At 41.5% G+C, this 26,586-nt stretch overlaps 1 protein-coding gene across 1 annotated transcript in view; it reads right to left on the bottom strand.

Annotated features, from left to right (window-relative positions):
* The window catches only part of LRP1 (LDL receptor protein 1), a 101,142-nt gene that overhangs the window by 9,759 nt on the left and 64,797 nt on the right, over window positions 1-26,586 (bottom strand). The window contains exons 49-68 of the mRNA XM_068769133.1: window positions 26,336-26,556; window positions 26,074-26,265; window positions 24,866-25,059; window positions 24,268-24,541; window positions 22,730-22,894; window positions 19,289-19,581; window positions 17,613-17,800; window positions 16,135-16,352; window positions 15,255-15,382; window positions 15,023-15,143; window positions 14,246-14,463; window positions 11,993-12,313; window positions 10,255-10,428; window positions 7,837-8,030; window positions 7,010-7,153; window positions 5,271-5,555; window positions 4,564-4,652; window positions 3,863-4,028; window positions 1,706-1,767; window positions 1,155-1,408 (exon numbers count right to left, since the gene is read on the bottom strand). Of these exons, the coding sequence (XP_068625234.1) occupies window positions 1,155-1,408; window positions 1,706-1,767; window positions 3,863-4,028; window positions 4,564-4,652; window positions 5,271-5,555; window positions 7,010-7,153; window positions 7,837-8,030; window positions 10,255-10,428; window positions 11,993-12,313; window positions 14,246-14,463; window positions 15,023-15,143; window positions 15,255-15,382; window positions 16,135-16,352; window positions 17,613-17,800; window positions 19,289-19,581; window positions 22,730-22,894; window positions 24,268-24,541; window positions 24,866-25,059; window positions 26,074-26,265; window positions 26,336-26,556 (3,901 nt within the window). The remainder of the gene's footprint in view (window positions 1-1,154; window positions 1,409-1,705; window positions 1,768-3,862; window positions 4,029-4,563; window positions 4,653-5,270; window positions 5,556-7,009; window positions 7,154-7,836; window positions 8,031-10,254; window positions 10,429-11,992; window positions 12,314-14,245; window positions 14,464-15,022; window positions 15,144-15,254; window positions 15,383-16,134; window positions 16,353-17,612; window positions 17,801-19,288; window positions 19,582-22,729; window positions 22,895-24,267; window positions 24,542-24,865; window positions 25,060-26,073; window positions 26,266-26,335; window positions 26,557-26,586) is intronic.

The raw sequence follows: 26,586 nt of genomic DNA, 5'->3' as shown, positions 1-26,586 counted from the left end.
GAACTTACATGGTCGTGAAATGAATAAGTATTGAAGTACCTTCAAGTGTTACACTCTGTACAGGACGAGACATAGCTATATCTAAGTTAATTGTCAAAATGATTGAACTAAAATCAATATTAGTCGCAATATAGAAATAGATACTGAGTGGTATTGCTCGTAAAAAAACTCGTGGGGCCACCGGCAGGAGACAGTGTTGTGAGCAACTCTAACAATGATTTTTTTTATGGCCCCCGCTATAGGGGGCCTCTCGTACCCTCTATCTTTTGTGGGACAGGGACTTTTTGGGCAAATTTATTCAATTTTTCACAGAATTTTTTATTATTTTCTTTCTCTTCTTTCATACTTCACATTGTCTTTCGGTCTATTGTTTCATTCCACAATTCTACTGTCTTTCCCTTTTGCTCTGTATCACCTTTCATTCATTCACATCACATTGTTATTTTATATCACATTTTTATTACTTAGATTCTATAATTATTTTATATCACAGTATTATATATTATTTTGCTTTTATTTTTTCTTTATTATCTATTTATTTGCAATATTTACTTTTTATTTCTGTCTATAGCATTATTTATAATTTTTTTACAGAGGGTGATGAATGAATTTTTGGTCTCCTTTTCGCTTATCAGGGAAGCTATTGACTCCTCCCTGATTTTTACGCCAGACCGGCACTCGAATTCGAGCCGGAGTACAATGATTATATTATAGTAATTTCGTGAGGAACTAAATGCTGCTATATCTGGTCGCAAACGCACTATACTTTTAAACAGCTACCTAAGAGTAAAAGTACCCTTTGAAACTACCCACAGGAGTAATTAGTTCTTGAGATATCACTTGGATCTTAACATAATTAGTTCTAGATCGAAAATAGTAAGACACAACATAAGAAGTTTTCGTAAATAACTTATCCGATAGATGGCGCTCATACATAAATATTTTTATATTTTTGGGAAATTAATCTGTAGATACAGACACTTGTTATTATAATGTGTTTCTTAGCGTCAATTTATTATAAGACTGTATGCTTTCTTAATATTAAATATTTTTTATATTTGTTCGGTTTTCGAATGTAAATGTAAACTAACTGAAATGTAAACTAGCTGAGTGTAATTCAGAACCTATAAAATAATATGGGAGACGGTCTTTACCAGTGTTTCTGCAAGGTGCGCGGGAGGTAGACGCGTGGGCAGGGCGGACGCAACGCTGGGAAGTCGCACACGTCGCAGCCGACCACGCGCGTCACCCCAGTATGCCCACCAGGAGCCGTTGATGGGCGCTACCGCCACCGAGCTGATCTCGGCAGCGTCCGGCTCCTCAGGCGCTTCGGGCTCGTGCTCATGCTTGTGCATCTCCCACAGCTGCAGCGCGCCGCCCACTGCAACTACCAGCTTCGCCTTCTCACCTGTGCACACATGTGTCATCCTGTACCCTTGGTTTATTTTTAGCATTTAATTGCATTGATACAAGAATAAACCAATAAAGAAACATGCAGTTATCACAGGAATTAAAGGCTGAAAATAAATAGTAATGTTAGCATTTGATTTTTGGAATTAATAGTCAGACATGCGCAAGCGCATCGCTTTCGACGCCACCATGTAGACTGTACATAGCCGTCGCCGTTTTTGATTGCCAGTAACAAGAATTACTTTTTATGTACCCTATTGATTCTATCTATATATATACTGAACTATGTACTCACCGATCGCCTCACAGGTAAGCGTACCGTCTGCCAGCTGTCTCTGTCGGTAGCCAGCCGCGCATCTGATGGAAAAACCCAGCATATTATGACATGTCTTCGCTAGTGGATGCCCTGGGCATCGTAGGAACGTAACGTCAACATTTCAACTTTCAAGTCGACTACTAACTCTAGTTATAAATTAAATTCAATTAAAATAATAATTTCTTTTTTGCTAAATTTACGTTCACGAAACATCTTAGATACTAGATTAAAAAAGAAAATTATCTTTGACTGTCGGACAACTAATCCAAAACTATTTAGGTTTGAACATATCCTGTTTAATCTATTCCTAATTTATTGATTATCTTGTCTCCAAAGTTCCCAACCTATTATACCAACGGGTACAGCTGCCAATGGGCAGGGTCTCGTTCTCATTATCTCCGGGTTCAGACCCCAAAATACTTTTGCGTCCCTGGAACATCTGATAACATAGTCTCTGGGCGCCCCTGCTTACGTTCTTCACGTGAGTATTCAATGTGCCCATCGTTAACTATAGGGCCTAGCATCCGGACCCCCTAGTTTCACCAAGTGGCCCCTAGCTCACCTCCCATATTCAGTAATGGGTTGTCATACTTTAGGTTATAGAGCCATCAGCTTTGTCTTGTGACAGTCGAAGCTAAACTAGTTTTTGACTCCCCATTCGTGAACATGGGCGATGCCGGTGAGGTTTGAACAGTGGTAAGTCAACAAAGCAAAAGTTACTTACTTGCAGGTGTAGTTGTGTTCGTGTTTGGGCAAGCATAGCTGCGGACATACACGCCAGCTGCACGCTCCGGGCTCTGTACACCATGTATTAACTTAATCTCAGTGGCGGGCACAATGCGGTAAGTTATATAAATTAAAAACACACCCATTGCCAGACAAACTTCTGCTCTAATACCACGTGTTACGGATGAAAATAAAACGCTCTAGTGTTACGTACTTAACTACCGAGACTGCGTGGCATCACCTCGGGGCATTTAAACTACTAATGGATATCTCATCATCATCTCCAAAGATCGCCATGATCACCGGTCTTGTGCTGCACGCATCCAGCTACTCCTCGTGACCCTAAGTCTTCGGTCTACCTAGCAGGCGACTCATGGCCGCCACTTGAGAACCGAGTCCGTTCTTTGTGTATGCCGGAGTAATTTTCGACAGTCAGCGCCGGTGTATTGTCCGGTGCACTAGCTTATTACATACTCGAGGGAATAGCATTTTTTAGCCGCCGCAATTTGTAAACGCCCAATACTTGTAATAAATATATACAAACATAAAGAAGAATCGTTTATAAAACGGAAAAAAGTTGGGTTACACTCTATCTTACGAATGTTCAGCTCTCATAACTGAATATTTGAGCAATTGGCTGCCATCGATATCTTTCGCGACTCTTGTAGAATCTTCAGAAATCATTTTAAGATGTAATGAAATCAGGCGTTACCTCGCGGAAGTCCATCCTAAGTAAGAAAAGGACCAATATTTAGCCACTTCCGTACATGCAATTTGTGCAATGAAATGCACCGCCCGCCAGCCCGCTGATAAATGCGTATGCGGCAAACAATGCGAATCTCACAACCGCCACCACCAAATCACTCAACACGTGTTTCACCTCTCCACTGGGCATCTTCAGGAGTTATGTTACACCGATTAGTGCCAAACACAGAGTGCTTAGTCCGTCGCTGCTTGTTATTTATATGCCATAGTGGCATATAAATAACAAGCGGCGCATTTGGCGGTGGCGGTTGTGTGATTCGTATTGTTTGCCGCATACGCATTTATCAGCGGGCTGGCGGGCGGTGCATTTCATTGCACGACTACCGCTGCATGTGCGGAAGTGGCTAAATATTGGTCCTTTTCTTACCATTTTAAGAATTCACTGAATCCATAATATATTTATAATTAAGTATAAGTACACAGCCTTGAGAAAAATTGTGTGTCCACAACATTTTCAAATAAAGATCTCTTTTAGTGTAAGTCGTAAGCCAGATGTTTTCGCATACGTGCTATCTCTTTACTCTTCGTTTTTTTTTTTTACTTTACGTGGTCTGATCTTTCTGCAATACAACATTGTGATACAATAACACATTTTTAATGTAATGCCACCTATAAAGGAACATATAACAGAACCATTATTTATACGATAACTTATGTGCACTGCTGGTGTACTTAAATAAATAATGAGTAAAAAAATTAATGATGACAAGATGTGTGGGCATACCGGGGCAGGTGTCGCCGGCCGCACAGTGCCCATCAGCGCACAGCGCCTCGCCCGGCGCGCACTCCGCTGTGCCCACCGCGTGCCGACCTGTGGGCACACGCTCACACGTACAGGAAACTGTTTTTTTTTGGCCCCCGCGATTGGGGGCCTCTCGTACCCCTATCTTAGGTGGGACAGGGTCTCTATTGGCAATTTAATTGTTTTCACATAATTTTTTTAATTTTATAATTTTCATTTTCTACTTTCATTCTTCACATAATCTTTCATTCTATTCTTTTATGCCGCAAAATTCTTTCACTTTTGCTTTGTGTCCTTTCATTCCTTCCTCATTACTTGTTACATTTTATCTTTTTTCTTTCATTTACATTTTTATCACACTTTATATCACATTTGAGTTACATTGTATCACCTTTTTTCTTATTGTCTATTTAAATTTTTATTTTTTTTATACATTTTTTAATTATTTTCTTGCAGCATAAGAGGAATTCTTCCCTAGTTTCCTATCCGCCTATCAGGGAGGCTATTGTCTCCTCCCTGATTTTAACGCCAGACCGGCACTCGAATTCGAACAGGAAACTGTTACCATTGTGCTAAGTTTTAATAGCATTTATACTATACGCACATAATTGCAGGTTCTCGTCGCTGCCGTCCTTGCAGTCGTCGTAGCCGTCGCAAATAAGATTTTGCGGGATGCAAGTGTTGTCTCCGCATCTGTAGTAAAACATAATACTATATACTAAAGTAAGAAATAAGAAGATAAAGAAGGGATATATATCAGAGTATACCTCTCTCTAAGCTTCATAAAACTAATAATGTCTCTAAATAGTATTGCAATAAGTATCTCTCTCGTAAAAAAATTCATAAAGGGCTTTTTCAATTTAAGTTAGATTCAGGAAATTAATTGTTCTACTATTGCATAAAGGATATTGTAAAAGTACTCATGAAAAAAAAATTGAGTTTCTTGTGGGCTCTCCTCAGATTTACTTCTTAGAGGACCCGGGAACCCTCGTGGCTTTAAGTTGAAGAATGCCTTATAGGGGAGTTCAAATTGATTCTGGTTTGTATCGAATTTGTCTCTTCCAGCATTGTTCCCATGACGTGATCACTTTATGATCCTATGTGGATAATAATATAAATAAATGAATAGTTTTCTTAACTTAGGATTACATATAAACAATATTATATATATTAGAGTACCAAGTATGAGAATCTTTACTCGGCCACGAACTGCAGTACAATGTAGCCTGTACTACAGCGCTGGTTGTCAAGAAGGAACACAGTTACTTGTATAGCCGGTCGATACTGTTTTTTTTTTTAGTGTGAGCTGACCTGAGCATGGGCGGGTGGCAGGCGGTATGGGCGCACATATGCGGGTCCTCGTCGGAGCCGTCGGGGCAGTCCCGGCGCGCATCGCAGCGCCACGCGGCCGGGAGGCAGGTGCGCGCGCACCGAAGCCGAGCTCCGCACGGCCCGCCCACGCCTGCCGCAGCGCCCGCGCCCACTGCTGTGCCCACGCCCGCAGCCTCTCCCGCACGCGTCCCATTGCCACCAGCGTCGCACGAGGCCTCGTCCGACCCGTCGCCGCAATCCACCTCACCATCGCACCACCACTCGCTGCACACCACATGCCAATATTACTAAAGATATTTAATCATTTATTATTTTTAAACCATACAGAGTAACAGTATAATAACATTGAGAATATCAACGTGCGTTTAGTAAGAAATACGATAAAATAAGGCGAACATTTACAAAGAAAACCAAAAATAGAATGTCCCATTCTAAGCGCCACACCGAATTATTCATTTACAAATAATAGTTTTGCAAGAGTCATCTTACCGTGCCCGATCTAGTGTTAAATACGTCAAGATCGAAGTGATGAGGAAGTTCAAAGCCAAAGTCAAAATAGCTTTACTACGTTAGACCATTATAATCATTTATAGCCGTCAGCTGATAATTAAGTTTATGTTAGTTCGTAATGCGCCATCTAGTGAGAAAAAATTACAACATACAGCGTAGTTTGTCATTTTTTGGCAATAGGAATGGATTACTCATATAGTTGGTAGTCGCAAAGCGTGTGTTATGTATTGGTCGCGGCCTAAAACCAGTTAAAACAATCCGTAATCCTATTTCTGCAACTAATTCTGGACTATCAATAGAGCCATTTGCAATATTAATTAGAAAATTTATAACACTAATATGGCAGCTATGCTTCCGTGGCAGAAAATTATTATTTTTTAAAAGACATTCTCCTGAAAATTATATATACATATTATTGAATAAGTCTTGTTAAACCAAGAGCCAAATATAAATCTTTAGTTATAGCATTATTTGACATATAAAAAGTAAACTTAATTTATATGCAGCGTTGAACCCCTTTTCACAGTGAAAAGGATTATGCTGCCTACACAGAATATTGAAGTCATTGCTCACTCGCATAATATAAATATTCTGTCAGTGGCGTAGCTAAGGTATTTGGGGCCTGGGGCAGATTGGGGCTTGGTGCCCCCCCCCCCCAAGAATAAATTATTTTAAAATTCAAAACAGAATGTAGTTAATATATTATTTTTTTTTGGTTCAAAATAATAATAAATATATATAAAATAACATTAGATCTTATATATTATCGTGTTTTTGTGATTTAGGGCCCTTTTAAAAAACACTTTGTGTTTTGCGAATGAAAGGCTTAAACACTGTGTATATTATTTATAACCGTTTACTTTTTTTAATGTTCATATTATTTAACAACTTTTTTAGCACAAAAATAGTAAAATTCGATATTCTTTTTATGTTATTTACTTTAAATTATGGTTTTCATTTTTCTTTTAACATTTCATTATTCATCGTTCAAAAAAAAATTCAAAAAAATTATTTTCAATTTTGGTGCCCCTCCTGCTTGTGGTGCCTGGTGCGGCCGCCCCGCTCGCCACCCCCTAGCTACGCCACTGTATTCTGTGTGTAGATATTAAGTATAAATTTGGGTATATTACATCGGATGGCATTGCTAGGTACATTAAAGTGTATAATCTAAATACAGTTAGAGGGGGACGGAGAGTGTGGGCGCTCACCTTAGCACGCACTGTCGCGAATGGGCACATGGGCGCGCGTGCGGGCGGCAGTCCGGAGCGCAGCCCGACTCGTCGGAGCCGTCGGCGCACTCCACCGCCCCGGAGCAGCGCAGCGCGCCCCGGATGCACTCGCCGTTCGCGCACCTGCACATGACACCCATTCATTATTTTTCCTTTATTGAAAAAATCTACAACAATACAGAATTATAGTAAAACATCTAAGAATGGAACTAATATAACTAGCTACTTCCGCTATGCAGCAGTAGTCATGCAACGAAATGCACCGCCAGCTAGCCGCTTGAGCTAGACTCATTCGGTGTTTGGCACTAGTCGGTCTAACATCTGAGGATGCCACGTGGAGGGGTGAAACACGTGTAGAGTAGATTAACGGTGTTAGTTGTTTCGCATTGTTTACCGCACGCGCATTTATCAGCGGGTGGGCGGTGCACTTCATTGCACGACTACTGCTGCATAGCGGAAGTAGCTATATTTAGTTCCTTTCTTAGTTATGATGGACTTACGGAAGATAACGCCTGATTCTATTAGATATATAGTAAAACAAACACAAACTGAGTTTAGCGTATAGCTTTTACTTCGACACTTGATGTGTTCTATTCTCTTTTTTAATAACTTTGAATGTCGTTTCTCTGTTTTTATAACAACGCATTATTGTTTTTCGAAAGCATATACCTATATAGGCAAAAGAAATTTATATATCTATTACCTCGTATACGGATGACATAGTTAAGTTTGCGGGTAGAACGAAATCGATTATTGTGATGATTTTGAGGATACGCTTATGCTTTTTAATTATTGGTTGGTGGTACCTGAACTCAGACTCGGAGCAGTTTCGAGGAGTGCAGTTGATTTCGTCGGCGTTGTCCCCGCAGTCGTCTTCAAAGTCACAGCGCCAGCGGCCAGGGATGCAGCGCGAGTCGGGGCACCGGAAGTACGTGGGCTCACAGGGCGCCGCCGCCGCCGACGAGCACTCCGCCTCGTCCTCCCGCCCTGGGCAATCAGCCTACGCACGACAAACGCACGGCTCACTCTTATAGCCATTATAAAACCAATCGGACACATCCTAAAAGAGGGGGGTCGGCCATCATGCAAGACAAAGGGGAGAGAGTATGCTTCCTCAGCTACTGCAGGAGGGTGGTAATGGATGCAATAGGTAAAAATAAATAATGTTGCAAAATAGAATAGTGGGGAAACCTAGAATGTAGTGGTTGAGGATGAATGTATGGCTAATGGAATGAAATGAAATGGAAAAATTGTAGAATGAAAGAAATAGTACGACAGATAAGATGATACGAAAGAGAAGAATGATAATAATAAAAAAAAGAAATGAATAAATTACTAGAATTAAAAGGTCCCTGTCCCACACGAGATAGGGGAACGAGAGGTCACCAACAGCGGAGACCATATAAAAAAAAATAGAGGGGGTTAGTGTATTACACAATAGTGTAACCATCTCATCATTCTAGATGAAAAAGAAGCCTTGTTGAATTTTCTTCTGATAATTCCTTTTTTATTATAAGTATATATGTTAAATACGTATGTATGTATGTTAAAGTATTCATTGTTTGTGAATATGTATTTTTTTTTGTACACGTGAACTACACTTTATAAGTACTAATATGTTTTCCTTACTATGGTTGTCTGTAAGAGATTGCCTTGTGTGATAAGACCGCCCATTGTACTTTTCTGTATATTATTGTATCTGTATATTATGTATCTTATCATGTACAATAAAGAATATTAAATAAATAAATAAACTCACCCGAACGCTTTTAGAAATACTAGTAATATGAGTACCTGTAGTTTGAATTTAAATGCTAATCGGGTTTTATGAATGATTGACAGCCTTATTCGAACATTCGCCTAAGCGATGTGATCCGAGGCGAGGTTCCCCAAAGATCCCTCAAGCTACTTTAACTTAAAAGAGGCTTTAGGCTTAACACCGTTGGTGCCTTGCCTCCTCGCATCAGAATTTTCAAATGCCACCTACTGAAGTTCGCCTATTGTTCTAGACAGCACATTACTTCAGTACAATCAGTACAAAGTATGTAGATACTCTACGTAAATAGTTGTTGTTTGTATTGCAAAAGAACATCGCTAGGTGTAGAAATACTTTTATTTTAATATTCTTTATTGTACACGGTTGGTTAAATAGTTTCATAATAATGAATAAAAAAGTACAATGGGCGGTCTTATCACACGAGACAATCTATTACAGACAACCATAGTATGGAAACAGTAGAAGTATAAATAAGGGGCAGTTAACGTGTACAAAATATATAAATACATATGTATATAGCATATATATTTATTTTAGGTATAATACTTATTATAAATAAAAACATCAAACTTATTTAGATCGCACTTGACTCAAAAAGAATAATGAAACAGAGAAAGAAAGATAAATGAATTAACGGATAAATAATCATAGGTCTAGTAAATAGTTCTTAACCATTTTCTTGAAAATAGGTAGTGCAGGCACTTCCCATATTCAGCGGTAAATCATTCCACAATCGAACGGCCTGTGTAGTAAAAGATTTCGATAATTTCTATGTATAGGAGAACATGAAATGAATAAATTAAAGAGATGTGAGCTACATGAGTGATACAAGAACCAAATTAAACGAAGTATCCCGAAGAATCACTCCATTAAAGCGACAGTGGCCGGGGCAACCGAAGGCTGTTGAGGATGAAAGTTTTTTTTTTAATCGGTCCCCGCTGTTGGGGACCTCTCGTTCCCCTATCTCGTGTGGGACAGGGACTTTTTATTTGTAGTAGTTTATTCATATTTTTTATTATTATCATTCTTCTCTTTCTTCTGTATCATCTTATATGTCGTACTGTTTCTTTCATTCTACAATTTTCCCTGTCTTTCTCTTTAATTCCATTAGCCATACATCCATCCTCAACCACTACATTCTAGGTTTCCTTACTATTTTATTTTGACCAATAACAACATTAAACAACATTACATTTTTTGTTCAAATATTTAACACGTATTTTCTTTATAATTATCATCTTATATTATTCCGTTTATTGCACTATATTTAGTACTGCTATATTTCTTTTATTTCTATAGGACGAAAGGTTCTCGAGTGGCGATCACGATGAACCAATGACTTAGATAAGGTCGCTGGAGGTGGCAGTGAAGAATCGGTCATCGAAGCTATGGGAGGCCTATATTTTGCAATGGGCATCTATCAGCTGCTATAATAAAGAAGTGCTACCTCTGCATCGCAGAGCCACTCCCGCGGCACGCAGCGTCCTGACGCACAGCGGAACTCGTCTCGTGCGCAGCGACGCGACGCACACGCAGCGCCCTCGTCGGAACCGTCACCGCAGTCAGAGTCCTCGTCGCATACCCACACGGCGGGAACGCATGCGCCATTCGCGCATGTGAACTGTAAAAAACAACGAGGAATTAGAAATAAAGATTTACATTTACTATGTTATTTTACAGACTGCCATATAATAGTTTTTTTAAACGGTTTTATTTAGTTCGACCCGTACGGAATTTATTTGGATCAAAATTAGAAATTGAAATTTAAGCACCTTCCCGTTGTCAGATTGATCTTAAATTTGGTACACACATTTAATTTAGATGACAATACAATATAATAAAATCAATAACATTATAAATCTAAGATGGCTGCCGATACAAAATGGCGGACTAGGTACATATACATATATCCACAACCACCACAATATGGGTATCAAAAAACCGTTTAACTTAAGTTTTTTAAATGTATTTATTGTTAGTGAAATTGCGTTTTTTGGGCTGGCCTACATACTTCTACAATTGTGGCAAAGATCTTAAATCTATGGATTAAATATTTTTTCACTGGTGAGATTTAACTAATTTTTTTTTCGGCTTTCAACTGTGATCGTTTCTTTACTTCTTTCATTCATGACACAATGGCTGACCGACTTGCGTTGTCGTCACTCAAGAAGTGTTTTTACTTATTATTTATATTTTATTGATATATTTAAACTATATAATTATTTTCTTATTGTCTATTTTTTAATATCTATATCAGGGGTGACCAACCTGCGGCTCGCGAGCCACATGCGACTCTTTGAAAGATTATTTGTAGCTCGCTATAAATGTAACCGAGTACAAATTTCATTTTAATGTAACTATAAAAAAATGTTATCGTATCGTACGTTTCATTTCTTTTTTTAATTACTCTTTAAAATATTTAATTTCAATGCATATATTTTATACCCTTGTAAAAAAATAAAACATTTTTAAACGTCATTATTTGCAGATCGCCAAAAACTTTAAATTTCGAAAATTGGCTCGTGTTAACAAGATACTTGGCCAACGATGATCTATATATTAAGTTAACCATTAGAGTTTACTTAAGATAATTGTTTGAAATAAGCGCGTCTCAAAGTCCAAATTCTCAAAGTCCTAGGCTATATAAGGTCCTATTTCATTCTTCGTTTATGAACGACATGCCCTGTAAGGGCTATTCCTTACAATGTTAACGATAAATTTTTGATTTTTCAAATTAGTAATTTTTGTGGTATGTATATATATATACATATAAATATATATGTAACAAGTTAATGCAACTACACGAAACAAATATTATTATAGTGCAAAGGATTTTATAAAAGATAACAAAGTATGGGAATGAATTGTTTTCACTCTTTTTTAAGGATATATACAGAGTTTGTTGTGATCTATGTCTCAGATCGATGCATTGTAAACCCTCATAGCTGTAAATTGAAGAGTGCCTTATAGGAGCGCGAGATAAGATCGCTAAGAAAGAGATACCGCGGTCCCTCACATCGCGTAGAGGGCGATCAATGAGGGTGTTGTAGGAATCACAAATGACTCTGTCGTCCTCGCAAAAGCAGGATATCTTGAACATCCAGAATATTACCACCTCCCAAAAAGAGCATCATAGGGGAATTTCGTCTGATTTTAGGCGGTATAAAATTGTGGAAAAGACTCACGTAGTGCGGCGGGCAGGTGCGTGGAGGGCAGTCGCGCTCATCATCTCCGTCGGCGCAGTCATCGCGGCCGTCGCAGCGCGCAGCAGCGGGAAGGCAGCGCGGCGGGGCGCGTGCCGTGGCGTTACCACGACACTTAAACTGCCCGCCCAAACAGGCGAAGGAGTCGCAGGCGCGCTCGTCGGAGCCGTCGCGGCATTGCGGCGTGCCGTCGCATATGTGCGCCGGGTGGGCGCACTGCCCGCTGCCGCACTGGAACTGGCCGGGCGCGCAGCGGAACTGCGGGCACGTGGCCGGCTCGTCTGACCCGTCGCCGCAGTCGTCCTGCCGACATCCGTTAGCTGAGCGTGCACAGTGATGCGAGCATACGAGGGTCAAACTGAAAGTTCTTAAAAAATCAAAAACTAAGCATTCTAGCAAGTTATTAGTTTTATTATAACTTTTCAAAATAGCGTCCATTTACATCAATACATCGCTGCATTCGATGGAACCATTGAGAAAAGCACCTTGCCCACTCGGCCCTAGGGGTCTCTTCGACGGCGTTTTAAAACGCAGCCACTGCTTCTTCGGCGTCCATAAAATGTTTTCCTCGAAGTTTTTCTTTTATTTTCGGGAATAAATAAAAATCTCAGGGTGCGAGGTCGGGGCTATACGGCGGGTGACCCAGTAATTCCACGTCTGAGGTCGCCAAATAGTCGATCGTTTGCCTGGCGGTGTGCGACGAGGCATTGTCGTGATGAAGAAGGATCCTGCTGCGAGGTCGTTTCTCTCGAACTTTTTCCAAGACAAGTGGCAAACAGTTGTTAGTGTACCACTCTGCATTAACCGTTTTCTGATCCTCTAAGACAACTGTCGCGTAATGACCTGTCTTTCCGAAGAACGAGGCCACCATCTTTTTTCCAACACTTCGACCTCTCTTCACTTTAGTTGGCAACTCTTCGGAAGGAAACACCCACTGAGCAGACTGTCTTTTGGTTTCCGGATCATAACAGTAAATCCAGCTTTCGTCACCCGTTAGTATGTCGAACACAGCATTTGAGTCACCTCCGTTAAATTTTTGGATCATTTCTCGGCACCAATCAACACGGCGGAGTTTTTGAGCCTCGGTCAAATTATGCGGTATCCAGCGGGCACAAAGCTTCCTGACCGCTAAATGTTCATGGAGGATTTTGTGCACTTGACTCATACCTATGCCTAGACTTGTCCGAATCTGCTGATAGGTCACTCTTTTGTCAGTCTCTATCATACGCCGCACAACACTGATATTGTCTTCAGTCGTCGCTGTAGAAGGCCGTCCCTCACGCAAATCATCGGTGAGATTAGTTCGACCACGTTTGAATTCATTAAACCAGTTGTAAACTGTGGCACGAGATGGGGCTTCATCGTGAAAAGCCAATCGAAGTCTATCATAACTTTCTTGTTGACTTATATGACATCGAAAGTCATAAAAAATCATTGCACGAAAATTTTCTCGGCTTAAATTCATTCTGACGTGCACAGACAATTTTCAATTTGCCGCCAAATCGTAAAACAAATGACAAATGAATGAAATGTATACTCAATATTATTGGTAAAGAGTTCTATTTTAAAAATTTAAACTTATTTTTTTAATATAATGCTTTTAAGTTGCCAGTTCTCAAAACTTTCAGTTTGGCCCTCGTATTGTATATACAATTTTTTACGAAAGTATGATTAGTCAGCTCATCTGCCAAGCAGCTCAATTATTACGCGATAATATTTAATAGAAACAGGCGTTATTTTGCGGAAGTTCATCCTAAGTAAGAAAAGGACCAATATTTAATCACTTCCGCACATGCAGCAGTAGTCGTGTAATGAAGTGCACCGCCCGCCTGCTGATAAATACGCGTGCGGTAAACAATGCAAAACACAACTACCACCGTTAATCTACTCTCCACGTGCTTCACCCCTCCACGGGGCATCCTCAGGAGATGTTAGACCAGTGCCAAACACCGAGTGAGTGTAGCTCACGCGGCTGGTGCACTTCATTGCACGACTACTGCTGCATAGCGGAAGTAGCTATATATTAGTACCTTTCATAGTTAGGATGGACTTCCGAGAGGTAACGCCTGAATCTATTAGATATCAAAGTAATAGTAATATACGCAAGCAGATTGTGAACAGTCGGGTATTTATTCTAATCTCTGAGGTTAAACAAATTGGTGCGGAGATCAGGCTATGTGATTTTTAGTCGCACCTCAAATGAGTCTCTTTATCTAGACTAGTAAAATTAAATACCTGTGTATCACAGCGCCACCAGAAAGGAATGCATTTAAGCGTGTCTCTGCATACGAACTGCGCGGCGGTGCAGTTGGGGGTGCAGGAACGGCCGTCATCAGCCAGCACGAAGTGTTCAGGACACGCACAGCGCGCCGACGCCCATCCATCCGGCTCTGCAGCAGGCGTCAGCAGGCACAGCCCCGTGCAGTTCAGTCGCTCGCACAACGCTGTCAGCTCTGCACGACAAGAGAAGAGCGTTAGAGCATTCACCAGAATGCAATATTCTCTCATTCAAATAGGCATTACAATGTACATTTAAGTCATCAATTATTTTAACACTAGCCAGCGAGGAATTTTCAAAAAAAAAACTTTTTTTGTGGTTAAATGTTTTTTTTCATAAAATAAAAGTAAGTTACTCCTTGTTACATCAGCTATATGCCGGTATAAGTGGCGACAAAATAGATTTAACCACTTCAGAGATTAGCCGGAATATACAGACAGAATTTTTTTAATATATGTTTGTTATATATACCGTATATATATTCATATGCGTGTACTAAAAGTGATTATTTAAATATCACTAACAGACACTACTATTTTATTTATATGTATATGTAGTAAGCTACAATCGTCTCGCAATACTGATCTTAGAAGAGCCGGACAGAAACTTAACAATTGCTCTTTTTAGGGGGACCGGAAAGTAATGTCGTTTCTGTGTCGTAAATAGTCCGAACAGTTGTTTGACTGGCTTTGACCTATAATAAAATAATATGACGATAGAAGGTTGATACATACGCGGCATGGGCGGCTGGCGCGCAGGGTGGTACACGCGCAGGTCCATGGGCTTGTGCACCGTGTGTACCTCGGTACGGCAGCGCCACGCGCCGCCCTGCTCTGGCGACGAGTCGTTCGATTCCTAGAAAAACGATCACGAGTGAGTTCGCTGCGAGTACAGACGATCACAAGTGAGTCAGCTGGGAGTGCAGACGATCACAAGTGAGTCCGCTGCGAACTCGTGCGTACGTACCCGGTAGTGCGGGTCGGGGCGGCGGCGACAGCTCTCGAGCGCGCGCGTTTCCCAGTCGCTCCAGTACACGCGGCCCGCCCACACGCCCAGCGCGAACACGTGGTGCAACCGCAGCCACGGCATCTGTTCTGTAGTCCACAACGTACATGTCACTTACTTATGCTAAACAAATAGTATAATTTTATTGTTTAAAAAGATACTAAAATTCTTTAGTTCAGTCGGTGGACAACAGATGACGCTACTAGTTTTTTTCTTTTTTTTAATTTACGTAGCAGTATGTATTTTCTTTACTACGACTTATATGAGCAAATGGTTTTTTTGTTGCAATATAGTTATTTGACAGTGAAAAGTTTTGTTATTTACATATCCGAAGCGACAATTATCATTATTTCGATCTGTACATGTGTATACATATAATCCAAAATTTTGTCATTAATGTTCTTACTATAATAAATCCTATATGTAATATTATCTATATGGCAAATTTATAATGTCTTAACTCTAAACTATACAGCTATCTTTAAGTGAAAACTTTTATTGACCGTTTGCTGCTATTGTTATTAAAATAGGTACCAGCTGTAAATTTTCACATATTAAATAAAAATAAAATACCTACTTAATCTAATACTTATTATTAGTTAGTTTTATCAAACTTAGGCTCTTAAACCACTTAATATCAAGTGTCATTGTGGTCACGCCTCCGTATTCAAAATAATTTTAGGAGAGATGCCATTTTTAAATGCTTCGCTGTTTCGCAATTCGGTGAAATTAGTATGAATAAGTTTGGCCACATTGAAAGAGGTTTCAGATTAAGCGCTTTTATCGTATTGATCCTTCATATCTGTGGAACTTACAAATGGTAGGTCAGGTAAATAAAAACCTCTAGAGAATAATATTCGCATGTGGTTTCCGTCGAGGTCAGCGACCGCGATGAAGTCCTCCCGCGCGTCCGCGAAGTACAGCTCGTTGGCGGCGGGCAGGAGCGTGAGAGCGTTGGGCCAGCCCAGGCCTGCCTCGAGCAGCACGCGACGCTCGGAGCCGTCCATGCCGCAGCGGCCGATGTGTGCCCGCGCGCCCCAGTCTGACCAGTACAGCGTGCTGCAAGCAACATACAGCTGCACTTCGACTGTTACAACTCGCCTATGTCATCGATTTATTCAAACATTTAAAAAAAATGATTATTGAACTTCTTAATTTTTAGTCTATATCTTCTTTTAAGCCAATGGTCTGCCGTAGTCTACCTAGTAGCGCACTGTCCCGCATTCAGAGGACTCCGGGTCGACTCCGAATGCCGGTTGGGCGTAAAAATGAATGTTAGAAGATGCAAAAAGTAGGGAATCGTTTCTCAGTATTTGTAAAGTAATAGTTAAACATGTAACAAAAATAAACAAGTAAAACAGTGTAATAGAGTAAACAAAATTGTAAAAAAGAAATAATAAGGCGATGTATGAATGAGAATTAGAACTAAAGAGAAAGATAGAATGAATTGTGGAATGAAAGAATGGAACGATAGATTACGTGAAGAATGATAGTAGAGAACGAAAATGAAAAGGACAGTGAAAAAAAAAATTATAAGACAAAAAACGACCCCGTTCTTATCAAAAATAGGGGGATTATGGGAATGAGAATAAATAAATAAAAAAAAACCGATGGTCACCTACTGCCCTGTCCAGCGACTTAATCGTTGATCGACCTAGTGGCCACCCTACCCACGCGGGTCTACCTGCTCGTGGTCGCCAATCGAAAACCTTTCAGCCCCATCAGCCATCGGCTACAAGAGCGATGTGCCCTATCTACAAGCACTTCAAACGAGCAATTCTTCAAGTTACGTCGGTGATTACTATATTTTTGACGATATAATTTCTCTAAATTATCTTGTAATAAATTTATTAAATCGGAGTGTATAGTAAATCGTACATAGATGCCACGAAAGAGGTACTAAATTTACAAAGCCTAGAGAAAGGTGATTGTCATATATCGACTATTTTATTATTTGCTTCACTATAGCTTTCACGTTTGCATAAATGGAGTGAGCGTTCGTGTAACATATGTATGCCACGCACGCACACATGCACGCACTCACGCACGCACACATGCACGCACGCACATATGCACGCATGCACGCACACACACATTATATATACTTTCTACTCTGTGGTCTTTTGAAGCGAAACGCAACTTCATGTTATTTCGTATTTTGTTTTATTAACACATATAAAATGATGGACAGTCAGTGTTCTCCTGTTGGCAACCAGGAGTTTCCTTTACCTAATATTAGTAGAAAACCCTGGTCAATTTATATTTTTAAATATGAAGAGTATGCTATTCTAGCAATAATGGGAGTGATCGCGTGCTCACCCTGCGCGAGGATTCACTGCGAGTCCACGCGGCTCAGCCAGGCCTCCGCGCAGCAGCACGCGCCGATGGGCGCCGTCCAGCCGTGCCACCTCCACGGTGTCGGTGCCCTTGTCGCACCAGTACACGTTGCGCGCCACCCAGTCCACCGCAAGACCATCGGGGTTCTGCAGCGTCGCGCCCTGCACCAGCTGACAAACAAACAGTACTTAGCGCAAGCATAAATATTCTAGCACATGAATGATTTTTGATTGAACCTCCATCACCATCATCATATCAGCTGATAGACGACAATTTGAAGGCATCAAACAACGCCAAGGTTAACAAACAACGCCAATATTCTAGCACATGAATGATTTTTGATTGAACTTCCATCACCATTATCATATCAGCCGATAGACGACAATTTGAAGGCATCAAACAACGCCAAGGTGACCGGTCCTGCGCAGCTTGCGTCCAGCGATCTTAACTAAGTGGAAGGTCTAATTTTGCCGGGACAACCAGTTTTGATAACTTTCCGACCATAATGGACCTCGATGTTAATAGAGCCTATATATCTATACCAATAAATAAAACTGGAGTGTCTGTTTATAACGTTCAATTTAACGGTGCTTTAGCCAATTACGTTCGCACAACATATTTTGTCTGTAGTTGGAATTTATCGAAGGACCTTGCTATATGTGTGGCAGGTGTGTGCTATATGTGTGGTATAGCAGGCATGCCATATGCTCTTGGATTTATACTTCAACAAACAAGTTCACTTATTAATATTGTACTTGTGCGCTGGCTGGAGCGAAAGACAGTGCAGACGCCCACTTTCGGTGTGACGTCACGATGCGCATGCACCGATCCCCCGCCACCAGTGTGTTCCAAGTCTCATTTAATTATTCGTGTAAATATATGATCTATTACCCTTCTTATTATTACAACAAGTGTACCTACTTTGAATACAAAATTCAAAATGCATATTAGAAATAGATTGACAAAAAAGCTTTTTATTCAATAAATTAATATTTAACCATTAAATGAATTATGATGCAAATCTGCAACATACCAATTAAACGGTATAAGTAGCAGTAAATGCATAGTGTTGTATAGCTGCAGCATAAGGTTTTGAAAAAAAATTAAATAAAAATAGGAATATTATGCATATATATATATATATATATATATATATTTTCCTCTGCATTGTAGTGTATAAATAAAAGTCGTGCATTTAAGGGTTAAATGATAAGAATCTTTGGCAATGTCGCTTGGTAATTTTTATTTAATTTAGACTATCTCTAATAAATCAGTATTAAACTTCATTAAAATACGTGTTGTTATGGAGTTTCTTCCTGCTTATTCTCCACAACTAAACCCTTGCAAAGCATGGTAGAGTCAAAAAATAGATGGAAAAAAATTGATCAATATGAGTTTTGTTAAAAGTTTCTACGTTGAATAAGCGTATTTTACCTTTTTAGGTTATTTTTAGGTAACTATTAACCGCCGCACAGCACTCTACCGAAGAAGAGAACATAGAGAAGAGAGCATAACATAATGGAAAAGAAAGTGTTACCATACTCAGTAATGATGCTGCCCCAAGCTAGCATTCATCCAACTAAACGGTTTTTAATGTTACATTTATTTGTAACGTTTTACGTATTGATTTAAAAATTTGTGTGATAAATGGTCGCAACCTGGTAGTCGGAAGAAGAGAGCTCAAGCGAGCGGAGAGGATCACGTGGTCGTGGTGTATCCAGTGGCACCGGGCGCAGTGGACCAGCGCGACACACGCGCTTGATGGAGCTGCCGAGACGCGTCACGTCGCTCCAGTAGAGGCAGCCGCCCGCCCAGTCCATGTCCAACGCGACCGCGTTGGTGAGGTTGTGAACCAGCAGCGAGGTAGTGGCGCCCGAGTTAGAATTCTCCGCCACCACCGCCGTTTGTCGAATGTAGTAGCGGTTTGTGAATATCAGCGTCGCCTTAACAGCTGTAAGCATCAAAGTCATTCGTAACATATACATACTGTTCTGTTCACTAATCAGCCAATATCTGCAAGGTCACAATTCAGAATCAATATTTCACCCACTGGGTGACTAGTGTTACTCAATTTCATTTTTTTATGGTAAAATTTTTTGTCTAATTAAGAAAAGGACCAATATTTAGCCACTTCCGCACATGCAGTGGTAGTCATGCAACAAAGTGCACCGCCCGCCAGCCCGCTGATAAATGCGTATGCGGCAAACAATGCGAATCACACAACTGCCACCGCCAAACAACTCAACACGTGTTTCGCCCCTCCACGGGGCACATTCAGGAGTTATGTTACACCGATTAGTGCCAAACACAGAGTGTTTGAGACTACCACTGCATATGCGGAAGTGGCTAAATATTGGTCCTTTTCTTACTTAGGATGGACTTCCGCAAGGTAACGCCTGATTGCATTAAATTTTTTGTCTCGTTTTGTAATTGTTAAATACGTGTCATCATTTTGGTGTAATAAATGTTAATCTTATATTATTAAATAATAAATAAAAAAGATGTCATAAATGAACATTATAAATAGTATTGACTCTAGCAAAGACCCCTGCGAAACAACCTGCAATATACAATGCTCTTAGAGAATATTTAAAATAGCAATTCCACACCTTAACAAAAAAAAAAACCATTTGCATATATATAATGTCTTATACCCAGAGATCGTTGGCATTGCTATTACAGGTGCCTTATTAAAATCCGTCGATATTTATGGAACTTGGAATGACCACTCGCCATTTCCACTATAAGCAAAAAGCCGACTTTTAAACTACTCATAGCTATAAAAGATGTGAGGACTTGGAAAAACTTTTGATTGAAAAGGTAATAGTGACCACGTGGCCACAAGCCTATGCTATGGTCTGCCCATGCTTGATACCACAGGTGAAGACTCGCAGAGAGCATAACATAATGGAAAAGAAAGTGTCACCATACTCCGTAATGATACAGCCCCAAGCTAGCATTCATCCAACTAAACCGTTTTTAATGTTACATTTATTTATAACGTTTTACGTATTAGTTTAAAATTTTGTATGATGAACGGTTCAAAACAAGGATTTTAACGGACTCACATGAGATTGGCTCGCAGCTGATGCCGTCGGCCATCAGCCGGTACCCCTCGTGACAAGAGCATACGAAGCTGCCGACGGTGTTCCTGGAATAGCGCAAACATTATAATGGATTCTTCAAATGACGCCTTTATTCCGAAAAGTTCCCTAGTCTGAATAGCACACGCATAAAAATAAAACATCATTTACAATTTGTGGTATTCGTTTTTTTTAAGCTCATAAAAGTAGTTGCAACATAAAAAAAATATATAACAAAAAGTAGAGGTTGTAGATGGGAGCCCTGAGGAACACCAGGTTGGACGACTTTTGCTTCAGGTACAAAACTATTGATCACCGGATGTGGGCGTGGCTGGAGGGCGGAGGACGGACGTATGAAGGCAGCAGGTAATTAAATTGCACAATTGTGAATGAATGAATGAAGAAAATAAGGTCGTCGGTGGTCGGGGACGGAAGCTTTCCGTGTGTCTACCACGAGCCAGGCGACGCGACGTGGGTAGGCTTCCCCCTAGATCTGTTGCACTGACGGTCCCTCCAAATGTGCCCAAGGACGACAAGCATTTTGTGGGTAGAAATCGCATCTAACCCTGCTCTTATTCCAGAGGATAGGATATTTTATGTCTATTCAGAATATTTCCTCACTCGAACTATTAAAAACCACCCACTAAGTGGAAAACGACATACTGAAGGTAGTGGGAGGTGGCTGAATGTGGGCAGCGGAAGACTGGTCATCATGGCGACCTTTGGGAAAGGACTACTATGTCTTGCATTAAGAATGTGTGGCTGATGAAAATGATGAATAGCTTCTGGACTACTATGTCTTGCATTAGGAATGTGTCGCTGATGAAAATGATGAATAGCTATGTATAGTTGATGATGAATAGCTTCTGCATCGTATGGTACGCCAGAAAACCCACCGGCAGCGCTGGTCGCAGGGCTCGTCCTCAGCGCACTCGTCGACGTCGCGGCAAGCGCCCGCGCCCGCCCTACGCCAGCCGGCGCGGCACCAGCACGCGTGACCAGCTGCCAGGTCCGTGCAGTTGTGGGCGCACTCGCCGTTCTGCACCGCGCACTCATTCACATCTGCACAAACAAATAACTATAAAACATCATCCATGGGGATTTTCTTTCAAAATAACTTTATTCGAGTATTCATTTACATGCCACCTTTGAATCGTCGACATTATAAGTAGTTATTACCGGCTTGCAATACTGATCTGTTGAAAAGAACCGATTAGGAACGCAAGTTGCTCTTTTTAAATGAAGTTAACAATTTTTGATTTGTGAATTATTGTATCACAAATGTAAATGAGCCAACAAACCTAGTTTGACATATTTCGCACTTGAACGCTATAATAAGATTTATTTAATTTTAGATTTAATACTAATAAAAGTAATATCTAATGGATTCAGGCGTTATTTTGCGGAAGTCCATCCTGAGTAAGAAAAGGACCAATATATAGCTACTTCCGCCAATGCAGCAGCAGTCGTGCAATAAAGTGCACCGCCCGCCAGCCCGCTGATAAATGCGCATGCGGCAAACAATGCGAATTACACAACTACCACCGTTAAATCACTCGACACGTGTTTCACCCCTCCACGGGGCTTCTTAAGGAGTAATGTTACTATATTGATCCTTTTCTTACTTAATAAAAGTAACTTTAGTATATATGTGTACAAAGGCTTTATTTATTTTTTGCGAAAAATCTTGAAATTATTTGACCCCAGTGATATTTTAACAACAAACAACAACAACAAACAGTGATTTTTAACAAAATAGATTCCTTACAACATATGCTCTATGACTTTAACGTTACAACTATAAAGAACAATCTTTATTTCATTTATTATTAAGAATGCTTACAGATTTATTCAGTACTTGATTAAGCTACTTGCTACATCATATATTAGTCGCTGCCTAAACGCATTTGGATTACCATGTTATCCTATTTTTGTAACTACTTTGCACTTAATGGCGCCATTTGCAGTATTAAATAGATATGTAACACCAGAGGTGGTGGAGATAGAGGCACCTACTGCAGCGCCGCTCGTCGCTGTAGTCCCCGCAGTCGTCGCTGCCGTCGCACAGCGCGGTTGACGGCACGCAAGCTCCGTTCGCGCAGCGCCATTCTGCGCGCGCGCAGCCCCACAGCGCAGCGCCCGCAGCCTCCGAACTCGTTCCGAATGCGCGCGAGTACGACGCTGCAAATGTCATCACATAAAGAGGACATTTTTCCCGGACGCCATTTCAGCGTACCGCGTGCTCCGCAGTATCGTGGTGGACGCGGACTCGGCCCAGCTCTTCACGGGGCACGGGGGGTTCTCTAAGTACCTCCACAGGTTCAATCTCAAGGAAGACCCCTCGTGCTTCTGTGAACCGGGCGTGGACCAGACCGTGATCCACCTTGTGGCCCGGTGTCCCACATTCGGGGGACTCCGGCTCGAATTCGAGTGCCGGTCTGGCGTAAAAATCAGGGAGGAAACAATAGCCTCCCTGATATGAGACGAAAAAATCATAGAACAGTTCCTCATACTTTGCAAAAAAATAATGAAAAATGTAATAGAGAAAAATAAAACCCAATAAAATGTAAAAAACGAAAATCAAAAATTGCAAACAAATAAGACTGACAAAGAAAAGTAATAAAGTGATATAGAATAATACTACAATATAAGTAAAAAATGTGATATAGAATAATAATAGAACATAAGTTAAAAATGTGATATAGTATATAAGAAAATGTAAAAGTAATGAGGAACGAATGAAAGGCAATACAGAGCGAAAGGGAAAGACAGTGGATTTGTGGAAAGAAAGAAATGAACGAAAGATAATATAAAGTATGAAAGAAGAGAAAGAAAATAAAAAAAATGTATGTGAAAAAATTAAAAAAAATGTAAATAAAAAGTCCCTGCCCCACACCAGATAGGGGGTACGAGAGGCTACCAATAGCGGGGGCCATTAAAAAAAAATGTCATCACATATTCCATTGCTATACATGACTGCCTTTAGTGTCTATAGTTGGCATTGTATACTGTCTCGAGGTGTTACCAATGATGACTTAGGCTAATTAAACGGCTCTATCAAGTATATAATGTATCAAGTTTATACTCAACGTACAACATAGCCAGGGTATAAGCGAAAGAAATCACTAGATCTTGATTCAAGAATGACAAGATCCTTGAAAAAAGAAAAGTGATCAACATTGTTCATCGGATTTGGCTAACCACATTCTGGAGTAGAAATGTCTATCCAATAAGTAGACAGACAAACTAAAATTAAGGTGTTCGGAAAACTATGGCTGTATGCCGTTTTCAACCAGCCCTACTGAAAATCTTTAAGGAAATTATACGTTCAACAGTGAACTTACTCCAGCTGAAAAAAACGATGACAGTAGTAAAGTGCAGTAACAGTATGAAATGAATAGCGAAAATTAAAATAAAAACTACAGTATAGCCAGTTGTACTTTGATTAATTATGAAAATTTAGTATCAGCGCCATCTATTATCAAATTGTAGTAACTTTAATCTAAGTGGCAGTAAAAACGAATAGTGATTCCATTTTGAATCCGTGGACTCACAGCACATGAGCGGATCTTCATCAGAGCCGGCTCCAGCACCACCGCCGTCCAAGCAGTGGTCGCGGCCATCGCACACCAACGCCGCGTCCACGCAGCGCCCACGACAGCGCAGCGCGCCCGCCACACAGAGAGACTCCGCACTTGCCGGTACTACCCCTAATGGTATGGGAGGCGCTGTAGAAGTAAGCGGAGAGCCGGTGGTCACAGCCGCCACACAGCCTGCCGGCTCGTCGGATCCGTCGCTGCAGTCCAAATCACCGTCGCAATACAAAGCCTGCAATTTAATGTCGAACAAAAGTACAGATTGGTAAATTGAAGTGACAGTTGGAAGCAAAGGTTTAAAGTTCTAGATTCTAAACCAGGGAACGGCAAACGCAGCATAGAACGTCCACATACACGGTGAACATACGATATTGTTAAGGTCGTAGAAAGATGCCGGGTCTAGGTTGCTCCCAAAGGGTCCTTTTGAAAATCTATAACAGAGGCCAATATCTACCAGTGGACGTCCTATGGCTGAAATAATGATGATGACATTAATATAGTCATAAGATTCTAGATGGCGCTTTATCAAAGGAGAAGAATTAGTGAATGCGCTAACCGTGTCGAGACATAACGAGGAGGCGGGGCAGCGGAAGGTTCCAGCTGCGCAGGCGCAGGCTGCTTCGTCCTCAGCGTGCGGACAGTCCGCCTCACCATCGCACACGCCGGAGGCCGGGGCACACGCCCCTGAAACTGCGCACCGGTACATCCCCGGTCCGCAGCTCGTCGCATTGCTGGCGGCCGTCGTATGACCTGCGAACCAAAGTAATTCTCCTCTTTACTCTCTCCTCTCAAAGCGTCATTCCCGAAAGCCTAAAGGAAGTTATAACTTTAGGTCTTTTACTCACATCGTACTACGGAACTAAGTTTGTTCAATAAGTCAGACACGCGAGGACATTGCAATTTTGCATCTAAGATTTTACCAACAAAAACCGCACATGTATACATTGGTAATGTTTTAATATTTCGCAAAACGAACTTCACGCTATGGAGAGGTGTGTATGTAGAATGAATAGCTCAAGCCCAAGAGTTCGACCAAGTTTGTGTTAGCGTAATACCTTTGTGAGAGAGAAATAGAGGAAGCAGTAAATATGTTTCATATGATCATATTTGTTTTGCCACGGGTACATAGGAAGAGACATAAAATATTTTGGCGTTTTAGCTATAACGGTAACTAACGAGATATCGATCAGATTAAACACTGGAAAAGGAGCTGGATAGGTCACACTTTTTTTGTTTCGGTGGGGGAAATCTTCCGGTATTCAAGATGCCCTGCTTCTGGGGGGAGGACAGGGGTATGTGGCATTCCTACCCACTAACCCCCCCCCCCCCGTGGTCGCCCTCTGCGCTAAACGGTGGACCGCGGTATCTCCCGGTCAGGGATCGCCACGCGGTCTTCCCTCGCGCCGTGCTACTTTTCGATAGCCCGTCCAGAGGTATGCGTGGATACGCTACCCCCGAAACCCTCGTGGTGCTATCACGATGGTTCGAAACCACGTCGAACCATCGTTCGTCCCAGAGTCACCGAAGCTAGAGTCGTCAGGTCACACTCTCCGAAGGAGACATATGCAACATATACCGAGGGAAGCCCAGAGAGCGAAAACATGGTCGTCGTAAGCAATCCTAGCAATGGACGATAATTTTAAAGAGAACCGACCAGGGTTATGACATATTGTTGACGCCGTCTGTCAAACCCGTAACATAGGAATTAATGTTAAGGAAAGGAATTCGGTTACACGCATGACTAAACATAAATGTGACGCGCACCACAATGCAGGGTCTCGTCGGAGCCGTCGCTGCAGTCGGTCTGGCCGTCGCAGCGCCAGCGCAGCGGGATGCACTCCGCGTCCGCCCCGGGCATCCGGCCAGCACACTCGAACTGCTCCTCCCCGCACTCACCCGTGCCCTCCGCCATCGCCCCCTCAGTCGTCTCAGCGCTCTGGAGCGCATCTGTCGTATCTGGAAATGATAGCCAGCTGTCAACATGTACTTAAAGTAACGCTTGTCCTCGCAAAAGAAACTGATTCACCTCCATAACAATTAAGCTCATCGGCGCCATCAGGGCAGTCCGCGACGCTGTCGCAGCGCCAGGCGGGCAAGTAGCAGGCGCTACCGCCGGTGCAGCGCAGCGCGTGGGGGCCCAGTGCTGCGCAAGATGCGCGCGCACATCCCCGTTCATCTGACGCGTCCGCGCATTGCACGGCACCGTCGCACCGCGCCGACAGCTCCACGCACATTCCGTCATCGCACCTGAACAAAACAATCAACACCGTTGCTCTC

The sequence above is a fragment of the Battus philenor genome, unplaced genomic scaffold, assembly GCF_028537555.1.
Source record: "Battus philenor isolate CCGP_79_NKW_IND1 unplaced genomic scaffold, ilBatPhil1.0.hap1 SCAF_27, whole genome shotgun sequence".
Taxonomy (NCBI): Eukaryota; Metazoa; Arthropoda; class Insecta; order Lepidoptera; family Papilionidae; genus Battus; species Battus philenor.
This window is presented reverse-complemented; position numbering and strand designations above follow the sequence as displayed.